General features: G+C 47.2%; 1 protein-coding gene across 1 annotated transcript in view; it reads left to right on the plus strand.

Annotated features, from left to right (window-relative positions):
* LOC130131813 (receptor tyrosine-protein kinase erbB-4-like) overlaps positions 1-12,064 on the plus strand; it is a 350,966-nt gene that overhangs the window by 254,086 nt on the left and 84,816 nt on the right. The window contains exon 18 of the mRNA XM_056301588.1: positions 7-139. Coding sequence (XP_056157563.1) covers positions 7-139 — 133 coding nt within the window. The remainder of the gene's footprint in view (positions 1-6; positions 140-12,064) is intronic.

Genomic DNA, 12,064 nt, shown 5'->3' on the forward strand with positions numbered 1-12,064 from the left:
CCCCAGGACGCCGCTGATAGCGGCCGGAATCATTGGTGGCCTCTTTGTCGTCGTCATCGTGGCGCTCAGCGTTGCCGTTTACATCCGACGCAAGAGTATCAAGAAGAAGAGGGCGCTGCGCCGCTTCCTGGAGACAGAGGTGAGGGGGGCGGCGATTGTGATGTCAGCCAATCAAGTCGCAGTGCTTTGACGTGGGTCGGCTCCTTGCAAACCAATGAGTGTGAAGTCCTCGTATAAAGCGCTGCATTTGCCACACTGAGGTCACTCTGGGCGATGACACACATGTTGTGTTAAAAGTGACTGTTAGCTGATTTTACATCTGTTATGATCAGTAGAGGCAGACCCCAGACGCAGACACACACAGTGGAGTTAAGTAATGTAAAAGGGATTTATTGTTGGAATAAAGGCGAGGGAGGATGGCAGGCAAGGCAGGAAGTCGAGAGGAGGTGGTGGATGGCAGAGCTGAGCTGAGCAGGGCAGATGGACGAGGACGTGAGCGTGGCCGGCAGAGGGTAAGCGAGGCAGGACAGCAGGCAGGGGAACCGGAGAGAGGTGATCCTGGAAGCACAAGGAGACACAGTAAATACAGACACCACAAACACCACGAGGAATAACTCTTGAGCGTATTATTATATGATATGTTATTTCTAGGGCAGCACGGTGGCCCAGTGGTTAGCATTGTTGCCTCACAGCAAGAAGGTCCTGGGTTCGAACCCCTGGCCGTCCCAGGTCCTTTCTTTGTGGAGTTTGTATGTTCTCCTCATGTCTGCGTGCATTTCCTGCGGGTGCTCCGGTTTCCTCCCACCATCAAAAAGACATGCATGTATAATAATAATACTTCTGCCTGTGCCCCTGAGCAAGGCAGTGGAAAGAAGAACTGGAGTCGGTCCCCGGTGTTGCAGCTGCCCACTGCTGCTATACAATAGGATGGTTACATGCAGAGAACATATTCATTGTAACCTGTACAGTGACAAAATAAAGCGGCTTTCTTTCTTCTTCTTTATACAATTGCAAAGTGGCTGAGAACGAGAGGCGGCCACAGCGGCTGAACAGGAGAGGGGCAGGAGAGCCAGGGCAGATGTGCTGATGAGGTGATGGAAGGCAGATGTGTAGGCTGGGTAGTTAAGGGGAATGAGCTGCAAATCAGGAGGGAGCCGGAGAATGCCAGGGAAAGAAGCCCCACATACACACACACACACACACACACACACACACACACACACACACACACAGACGCGGCCAGGGCCTTGAGGTGATTTGGGGTTTGACTGGGATTCGTGATTGAGGCTTGAATAGTCATGTATGTATTTTAAAGACAATATGGATTGGAGTTGAATTGAAATATATGTGGACACGTTTGAGAGGAAGTAGTTCAGGACTTGGAGCAGTCGTGTGAACACTAAGTGACGGATGGGTTTGACCTCGTGCCATGTGTTTGTGTGTTTGTTTTTTGGTCAGCAGCCCTCTCTGTTTGTGTTAGTTATGGATTTCCTATTAGAAGTTCCAACGCCGTCTTCCAGAAGGATGCCAACAAAGTGTAGACTTCTAAGCAAACCTTGAGGTAGTAAACCTTGAGCGCGGTGCTTAGCCAAACCACGCACTGTGCAGAATGTTTTCAGATTATGCATGGCCGCCATCGCACATCGATCCGGCCTTGAAGAGGCTTGGTTTCTGGGAAGCATCAGAGCGCGGAGTGGACTTTAAATTCAAAGCAGAAAGTCAAAAGATTGAGGTGTATGTGGGGAGCCGCGGAGTTTCCGCTTGCGTGTGTGTGTGTGTGTGTGTTTGACTGTGCATAATTAGCATGTATGTGGTTGAGCTTATGAGTATGCCTGTGTACACACATCTTTGATAGTGTGTGCTGTCATGCATCTGTGCTGTTGTGTGTGTGCGTGTGCTTGTGTGTGTGTGTGTGTGTGTGTGTGTGTGTGTGTGTGTGTGTGTGTGTGTGTGTGTGTGTGCACGTTTGCAGCAGTTGACCACTTAAAAGTCCTGCATGCACCACACACACACACACACACACACACACACACACACACACACACACACCCTTCTCATCTTTATTCAGTACTGTATCATCACTGCCGGGCTGCTGCATGGCCTTGCCTATGGGAACGAGGCAGCCTGGTTGTCAGACTGCGTTAGGGTAATTCACCAGTAGAGGTTGCAGCGTTATAGACAGCTGTCAGGCCGGAGATGGTGGAGGGGGGATGGAGGAAGTAGAGAGTGTGGGAGGGGGGGACTTCAGCCGTGAGCTGTCTTGTGTTTCGTCCCGGGTCTCTCACATCCATCTTAATCAGGCCGACGTGGCTCCGACAGCCTGTGGACCAGGAGGGAAGTAGTTAGCTGGAGTGGGTTTGCTAATGCACTGTCAGGGTGAAGGAGGAGCCGCGAGGAGGAGAAAATGTCCGCATGGAGAGAGGAGCTGGACAGGTACTGTTGTAGTGCTGAAGTCTGGACTTGGTCTGCAGTTTGCGTTTTTGAAGGTCTGAGTCTCGTCTGACTCGGACTTGACTTGGGACGAGTGCAGACTCATGATTACTTTTCAACATTGGTTGAGGACAAAACTGTAATTGCCTCTTTTTTGGGGGGGGGTCCCCCCCTTTCCTGTCCAATTGTGCTTGGCTAACTACCCCACTCTTCCAAGCCGTCCCGGTCGCTATTCCACCCCCTCTGCTGAGCCGGGAGGGCTGCAGACTACCACATGTCTCCTCCATACATGTGGAGTCACCAGCTGCTTCTTTTCACCTGACAGTGAGGAGTTTCACCAGGGGGACGTAGCACATGGGAGGACCACGCTATTCCCCCCAGTTCCCCCTCCCCCCCAAACAGGCACCCCGACCGACCAGAGGAGGCGCTAGAGCAGCGACCAAGACACATACCCACATCTGGCTTCCCACCCACAGACACGGACAGTTGTGTCTCTAGGGACATCCGACCAAGCCAGCGGTAACACGGGGATTCGAACCAGCGTTCCCCCGTATTGTAAGGCAACAGAATAGAAGGGTTCGCTAACCAGACGCCCCTCTTTTTTTTAATGACTTTTTATGACACTGAAGATATCAATGAAGTGCAGTCCAACATATTTTTTTAAATAAAGGATAATTCCAGATGTTTGCAGCTGGGGGGTTATTTTGCAGATTTTACATCATAGATATACACTCACCGGCCACTTTATTAGGCACACCTGTCCAACTGCTCGTTAACGCAAATTTCTAATCAGCCAATCACATGGCAGCAACTCAATGCATTTAGGCATGTAGACATGGTCAAGACGATCTGCTGCAGTTCAAACCGAGCATCAGAATGGGGAAGAAAGGTGATTTAAGTGACTTTGAACGTGGCATGGTTGTTGGTGCCAGACGGGTTGGTCTGAGTATTTCAGAAACTGCTGATCTACTGGGATTTTCACGCACAACAATCTCTAGGGTTTACAGAGAATGGTCCGAAAAAGAGAAAATATCCAGTGAGCGGCAGTTCTGTGGGCGAAAATGCCTTGTTGATGCCAGAGGTCAGAGGAGAATGGCCAGACTGGTTCGAGCTGATAGGAAGGCGACAGTAACTCAAATAACCACTCATTACAACCGAGGTATGCAGAAGAGCATCTCTGAACGCACAACACGTCGAATCTTGAGGCAGATGGGCTACAGCAGCAGAAGACCACACCGGGTGCCACTCCTGTCAGCTAAGAACAGGAAACTGAGGCTACAATTCGCACAGGCTCACCAAAATTGGACAATAGAAGATAGGAAAAACGTTGCCTGGTCTGATGAGTCTCGATTTCTGCTGCGACATTCGGATGGTAGGGTCAGAATTTGGCGTCAACAACATGAAAGCATGGATCCATCCTGCCTTGTATCAACGGTTCAGGCTGCTGGTGGTGGTGGTGTAATGGTGTGGGGGATATTTTCTTGGCACACTTTGGGCCCCTTAGTACCAATTGGTCATCGTGTCAACACCACAGCCTACCTGAGTATTGTTGCTGACCATGTCCATCCCTTTATGACCACAGTGTTCCCATCTTCTGATGGCTACTTCCAGCAGGATAACGCGCCATGTCATAAAGCTCGAATCATCTCAGACTGGTTTCTTGAACATGACAATGAGTTCACTGTACTCAAATGGCCTCCACAGTCACTAGATCTCAATCCAATAGAGCACCTTTGGGACGTGGTGGACCGGGAGATTCGCGTCATGGATGTGCAGCCGACAAATCTGCAGCAACTGCGTGATGCTATCATGTCAATATGGACCAAACTCTCTGAGGAATGTTTCCAGTACCTTGTTGAATCTATGCCACGAAGGATTAAGGCAGTTCTGAAGGCAAAAGGGGGTCCAACCCGGTACTAGCAAGGTGTACCTAATAAAGTGGCCAGTGAGTGTATATGGTTCAACAGCTTCAGTTTGTGGGTTTTGGACACCGCTGGACTCAGCTTTACAACCATGTAACGCTTTCTTTTTTTATTGCTATGGGCACAGCAGTAATCATTTACTTGTCTCCCTAAGTCCAAAATATAACATCTATTAAAAAATACAGCTGCTGGTTCTGGTGAGACGCTTTGAGTCGTTTCCACATTTGGGTTCTGCTCTAAATCACAACACCATCATAATTCTATAAATACTGACTAGTCCACATTTATCATATAATGTAACATTCACCAGTATGACCTGGCTAATGAACCAGTTTGCTGTGAACATCTGGCCATGTTTTCCTAAAAGACAGGTTTATCTGTCCTCTGATGCTGTCTGGTTTAACTGGTTTACACTAAACTTTATGATTTGGTGTTAGTCTCTTCAAACTTTAACTCTCCTTGCACTCATGCTGTGGACCAACACACGACACACACTCTCCTCTGTACTTTCCATTTATATGCTTTATATGCTGCAGCTCGTCCCCATTCTAACCAAGGTAACACACACACACACACACACACACAACGAACAAGCATAAGAAGGAAAAAAGATGCGGGTTCTTACTGGTGTGCTGTTTTGGTAGGATCACATGGTGGGCTGTGTTGTGGTTGTGTTAAGGTAAAAGGTAGAACCAGAAGATGGGCTGTGTTGTGGTTGTGTTAAGGTAAAAGGTAGAACCAGAGGATGGGCTGTGTTATGGTTCTGTTAAGGTAAAAGGTAGAAGCAGAGGATGGGCTGTGTTGTGGTTCTGTTAAGGTAAAAGGTAGAACCAGAGGATGGGCTGTGTTGTGGTTCTGTTAAGGTAAAAGGTAGAAGCAGAAGATGGGCTGTGTTGTGGTTGTGTTAAGGTAAAAGGTAGAACCAGAGGATGGGCTGTGTTGTGGTTGTGTTATGGTAAAAGGTAGAACCAGAGGATGGGCTGTGTTGTGGTTGTGTTATGGTAAAAGGTAGAACCAGAAGATGGGCTGTGTTATGGTTCTGTTAAGGTAAAAGGTAGAAGCAGAGGATGGGCTGTGTTGTGGTTCTGTTAAGGTAAAAGGTAGAACCAGAAGATGGGCTATGTTGTGGTTCTGTTAAGGTAAAAGGTAGAAGCAGAGGATGGGCTGTGTTGTGGTTGTGTTATCGTAAAAGGTAGAACCAGAGGATGGGCTGTGTTATGGTTCTGTTAAGGTAAAAGGTAGAAGCAGAGGATGGGCTGTGTTGTGGTTGTGTTATGGTAAAAGGTAGAACCAGAAGATGGGCTGTGTTGTGGTTGTGTTATGGTAAAAGGTAGAACCAGAAGATGGGCTGTGTTATGGTTCTGTTAAGGTAAAAGGTAGAACCAGAGGATGGGCTGTGTTGTGGTTCTGTTAAGGTAAAAGGTAGAACCAGAGGATGGGCTATGTTGTGGTTGTGTTAAGGTAAAAGGTAGAGCCAGAAGATGGGCTATGTTGTGGTTCTGTTAAGGTAAAAGGTAGAACCAGAAGATGGGCTGTGTTGTGGTTGTGTTATGGTAAAAGGTAGAACCAGAGGATGGGCTGTGTTGTGGTTGTGTTATGGTAAAAGGTAGAACCAGAAGATGGGCTGTGTTGTGGTTCTGTTAAGGTAAAAGGTAGAAGCAGAGGATGGGCTGTGATGTGGTCCTGTTAAGGTAAAAGGTAGAACCAGAAGATGGGCTGTGTTGTGGTTGTGTTATGGTAAAAGGTAGAACCAGAGGATGGGCTGTGTTATGGTTCTGTTAAGGTAAAAGGTAGAAGCAGAAGATGGGCTGTGTTGTGGTTCTGTTAAGGTAAAAGGTAGAAGCAGAGGATGGGCTATGTTGTGGTTCTGTTAAGGTAAAAGGTAGAACCAGAAGATGGGCTGTGTTGTGGTTGTGTTATGGTAAAAGGTAGAGCCAGAAGATGGGCTGTGTTGTGGTTCTGTTAAGGTAAAAGGTAGAAGCAGAGGATGGGCTGTGATGTGGTCCTGTTAAGGTAAAAGGTAGAACCAGAAGATGGGCTGTGTTGTGGTTGTGTTATGGTAAAAGGTAGAACCAGAGGATGGGCTGTGTTATGGTTCTGTTAAGGTAAAAGGTAGAAGCAGAAGATGGGCTGTGTTGTGGTTCTGTTAAGGTAAAAGGTAGAAGCAGAGGATGGGCTATGTTGTGGTTCTGTTAAGGTAAAAGGTAGAACCAGAAGATGGGCTGTGTTGTGGTTGTGTTAAGGTAAAAGGTAGAACCAGAGGATGGGCTGTGTTGTGGTTCTGTTAAGGTAAAAGGTAGAACCAGAGGATGGGCTATGTTGTGGTTCTGTTAAGGTAAAAGGTAGAACCAGAAGATGGGCTGTGTTGTGGTTGTGTTAAGGTAAAAGGTAGAGCCAGAAGATGGGCTATGTTGTGGTTCTGTTAAGGTAAAAGGTAGAAGCAGAGGATGGGCTATGTTGTGGTTCTGTTAAGGTAAAAGGTAGAAGCAGAGGATGGGCTATGTTGTGGTTCTGTTAAGGTAAAAGGTAGAAGCAGAGGATGGGCTATGTTGTGGTTCTGTTAAGGTAAAAGGTAGAAGCAGAGGATGGGCTATGTTGTGGTTCTGTTAAGGTAAAAGGTAGAACCAGAAGATGGGCTGTGTTGTGGTTGTGTTAAGGTAAAAGGTAGAACCAGAGGATGGGCTGTGTTATGGTTCTGTTAAGGTAAAAGGTAGAACCAGAGGATGGGCTGTGTTATGGTTGTGTTAAGGTAAAAGGTAGAACCAGAAGATGGGCTGTGTTGTGGTTGTGTTAAGGTAAAAGGTAGAACCAGAAGATGGGCTGTGTTGTGGTTCTGTTAAGGTAAAAGGTAGAACCAGAAGATGGGCTGTGTTGTGGTTGTGTTAAGGTAAAAGGTAGAAGCAGAGGATGGGCTATGTTGTGGTTGTGTTAAGGTAAAAGGTAGAAGCAGAGGATGGGCTATGTTGTGGTTCTGCTAAGGTAAAAGGTAGAACCAGAAGATGGGCTGTGTTGTGGTTGTGTTAAGGTAAAAGGTAGAACCAGAGGATGGGCTGTGTTGTGGTTGTGTTAAGGTAAAAGGTAGAACCAGAGGATGGGCTGTGTTATGGTTCTGTTAAGGTAAAAGGTAGAACCAGAGGATGGGCTATGTTGTGGTTCTGTTAAGGTAAAAGGTAGAAGCAGAGGATGGGCTATGTTGTGGTTCTGTTATGGTAAAAGGTAGAACCAGAAGATGGGCTGTGTTGTGGTTGTGTTATGGTAAAAGGTAGAACCAGAGGATGGGCTATGTTGTGGTTCTGTTAAGGTAAAAGGTAGAACCAGAGGATGGGCTATGTTGTGGTTCTGTTAAGGTAAAAGGTAGAACCAGAAGATGGGCTGTGTTGTGGTTGTGTTAAGGTAAAAGGTAGAACCAGAGGATGGGCTGTGTTATGGTTCTGTTAAGGTAAAAGGTAGAACCAGAGGATGGGCTATGTTGTGGTTCTGTTAAGGTAAAAGGTAGAAGCAGAGGATGGGCTATGTTGTGGTTCTGTTATGGTAAAAGGTAGAACCAGAAGATGGGCTGTGTTGTGGTTGTGTTATGGTAAAAGGTAGAACCAGAGGATGGGCTATGTTGTGGTTCTGTTAAGGTAAAAGGTAGAAGCAGAGGATGGGCTATGTTGTGGTTCTGTTAAGGTAAAAGGTAGAACCAGAAGATGGGCTGTGTTGTGGTTGTGTTAAGGTAAAAGGTAGAACCAGAGGATGGGCTGTGTTATGGTTCTGTTAAGGTAAAAGGTAGAACCAGAGGATGGGCTGTGGACGGAGGGACAATATAGATTTATGAGTCAAAAGAATAAACGACAGCTTTGTGCTCATGGAGGAGATTAAGTTTGTCTGGATGAGACATCTTGAGCCTCAGTTTCTCTCTCTCTCTCTCTCTCTGTCTGTCTGTCTCTCTGTGTCTGTGTCTCTCTTGCTCGCTCTCTTGCTCTGTGTGTGTGTGTCCCTCTCTCTCTGTCTCTCGCCCTCTGTGTGTGTGTGTGTGTGTGCGTGCATGTGTGTGTGTGTGTCTCTCTCTCTCTGTCTGTGTGTCGCTCTCTGGCTCGCTCTCAAATTCAAATTCAAATGTGCTTTTGTTAGCATGACAAATATACATTTGTATTGCAAAGCATTTTCACATAAAGGACAATAACAGTGCACGAATACACAACATATATACATCAACACATGCAATACAACAACTCACACAGGTAAGTTGTTTTATTGCATGTGATCACACACTCCCTCTCTCTCTGTCTCTCTGTCTCTCTCTGTCTCGCTCTTGCTCTCACTCTCTGTCTCTGTGTGTCTCTCTCGCTATCTCTTGCTCTTGCTCGCGCTCTCTCTAGCTGTGTGTCTCTTTCTCTGTGTCTCTGTCTCTGTCTTTCCCTGTCTCTTTCTCTTACTCACTCACTCTACCATAGCAGAAAACAGAGAGCTCACCTCGTATGTCCGACAGAAAAAGATGTGCCCCTGGTTACACACCAATCAAAATGCGGTGGAACCGGAAAGCGTGGAATGATGTTGATTTCTTTTCTTTTCTTTTTTTTGTGTCACTCGGCTGTGTTCTGTTTCTCCTTCTCCCTCTTTTACCCCCTCTCCTCTCCTTCTGTTTGCTCCCTCTCCCTTTTCTGCCTCTGTGTACATCCCTCTTTCTTCCTTTTGCTCTGTTTGGATCTCTCCATCATGCCTCAGTCATCTCATCTCCCCTGAGCCAACTCCTAAGTCCTTTTCAGTCCTTTAGCGTCTGTGTCCTCTTTTTTCAATCTCAATTTCCTCTTTTATTTCCCCCCATACACACAACTCTCTCTCTCTCTCTCTCTCTCTCTCTCTCTCTCTCTCTCTCTCTCTCTCTCTCTCTCTCTCTCTCTCTCTCTCTCTCTCTCTCTCTCTCTCTCTCTCTCTCTCTCTCTCTCTCTCTCTCACCTTGAAGGAAAACACACACACTAATAGAGAGAATGGCCGCCTCACCCTGCAGTACCTTCTTGAACAAGGCCCTGAAAACAAATTGCTTTTCACATGGAGAGACATCGCCCACCCCCCACTATGCTGTGCAACCTGGAGCTTTCAACTTTGACCCCTGCCTGGTGAAGCAGGACTAATGCTCTTTGAGTCACTCTACCCCCTCCCTCCGCTTTCCCTGGCTCCTTTGTGAGAGGCCACCGCAGAGAGAATCTTTCAGGACCTCAGAGTCTGGACAGCTCGCGCGCACACACACACACACACACACACACACACACACACACACATGCTCACGTGCACATTCACAACAGGGGTTCAGCAGCGGGGAGGCTGGAGAGCTCTCTTGTGTGTTTTTCAATCTTAAAGCCAGCGTCCAGCAGCCAAATCACGGCAGACAGCACTAAGTGTGTGCAGCTGGTTTCCTTCATCTCTCCTGTGTCATTCCTTATCCTCTGCTGCACGGACAGATTGATTGAGTGAATTGGTGGAAATACACAAATTTTAATACAATAACCCAAAACAGTGTGCATGTTGGATAGGCAACACACCTGAGCTGTGATGTGGTTTCCCACATAACACAGCATGACTTGGGTCACCTGGACCCAGCCACTGGAGATACACAAGCCAGTGCATTCTTAGTGCCGGTCCCAAGTATGGATAAATGGGGAGGGTTGCATTAGGAAGAGCATCCGGCATGAAACTTTTGCCAAATCAAATATGCAGATCTTAAATCAGATTTTCATACCGGATGGGATGTTGCCCAAGTTACCAACGACTGCCACTGGCACTGTTGGCCAGCAGGGTGCCGGTGGAAACTATGCTACTGTTGGGAGAAGGAGAAGGAGAGGGGGAAGGCATGTGCAGAGGCAGCGGGAGAGGAGGAAGGGTAGGAGTGTGGAGGTGAGAGTCAGAACTTTGAATGTTGGCACGATGACTGGTAGAGGGAGAGAGCTGGCTGATGTGATGGAGAGAAGGAAGGTAGATATACTGTGTGTGCAAGAGACCAGGTGGAAGGGGAGTAAGGCCAGGAGCATCGGAGGTGGGTTCAAACTTTTATACCATGGTGTGGATAGGAGGAGAAATTGGGTAGGGGTAATTCTGAAGTAAGAGTCAGACAGAATGATGAGTATGAAGCTGGAAATTGAAGGTGTGATGATGATGTCAGCGCAAATTACCCGCAAGTTGTGTATGAGATGGATGAGAAAGAAGAATTCTGGAGTGAGTTGGATGAAGTGGTGGAGAGTGTACCCAAGGAGGAGAGAGTGGTGATTGGAGCGGACTTTACTGGGCATGTTGGTGAAGGGAACAGAGGTGATGGGTAGGCATGGTGCCAAGGAGAGGAATGTGGAAGGACAGATGGTGGTGGATTTTGTGAAAAGGATGGAAATGGCCATGGTGAATATATATTTCAAGTAGAGGAAGGAACACAGGGTGATGTATAAGAGTGGAGGAAGGTGCACACAAGTGGACTATATCTTATGCAGGAGGTGCGATCTGAAAGAGATTGGAGACTGCAAGGTGGTGACAGAGGAGAACGTAGCTAGGCAGCATCAGATGGTGGTCTGTAGGATGACTTTGGAGACCAAGAAGAGAGAGAGAGTGATGCAGAGAGAGAGTGAAGGCAGAGCCAAAGATCAAATGGTGGAAGTTGAAGAAGGAAGACTGTTGTGTGGAGTTCAGGCAGGAGTTAAGACAGGCACTGGGTGGTAGTGAAGAGTTGCCAGATGGCTGGGCAACCACTGCAGAAATAGTGAGGGGGAGACAGCTAGGAAGGTACTTGGTGTGTCATCAGGACAGAGGAAGGAAGACAAGGAGACTTGATGGTGGAATGAGAAAGTACAGCAAAGTATACAGAGGAAGAGGTTGGCAAAGAAGGTGTGGAATAGTCCGAGAGATGAAGAAAGTAGACAGGAGTACAAAAAGATGCAGCATAAAATGAAGAGAGAGGTGTTGAAGGCAAAGGAAAAGGTGTATAGTGAGTTGTATAAGAGGTTAAACATTAAGGAAGGAGAAAAGGACTTGTACTGATTGGCTAGACAGAAGAAGCGAGCTGGGAAAGATGTGCAGCAGGTCAGCGTGATGAAGGATGGAGATGGAAATGTGCTGACAAGCGAGGCGAGTGTGCTGAGAAGGTGGAAGGAGTACTGAGGGGCTGATGAATGAAGAAAATGAGAGAGAGAGAAGGTTGGATGATGTGGGGATAGTGAATCAGGAAGTGCAGTGGATTAGCAAGGAGGAAGTGAGGGCAGCTATGAAGAGGATGAAGAGTGGAAAGGCAGTTGGTCCTGATGACATACCTGTGGAGGCATGGAGATGTTTAGGAGAGATGGCAGTGGGGTTTTTAACTAGATTGTTTAACACAGGGTCAAAGTGTGAGGCGCGCCTCCCCTGGGGGGCGCCAGAGAGCTTCAGGGGAGGCGCAGCGTGAGAAAAAAAACCCGTAAACATCTAGCTAAATGTAGTTAACTTCAGCAATGCTTGGAGCAAAATGGATCAATTTTTAGTAACATTACCTACAGTGAGAAAGGAGACAGCGTCTGGGGCAAGCAGAAAACGGAGGAAGTATGACCATGATTATTTAAAGTTTGGATTTTCATGGATTGGTCCTGATGACGCCCCACTGCCGCAGTGTGTTATCTGCAAAGAGGTGCTAGCTAACGACAGTATGAGACCATGTAAACTCCGGCATCATATTGATACGAAACACCCAAGTTTGGTGACCAAGCCACAGGAGTTTT

This window comes from Lampris incognitus, chromosome 21, assembly GCF_029633865.1.
Source record: "Lampris incognitus isolate fLamInc1 chromosome 21, fLamInc1.hap2, whole genome shotgun sequence".
NCBI lineage: Eukaryota > Metazoa > Chordata > Actinopteri > Lampriformes > Lampridae > Lampris > Lampris incognitus.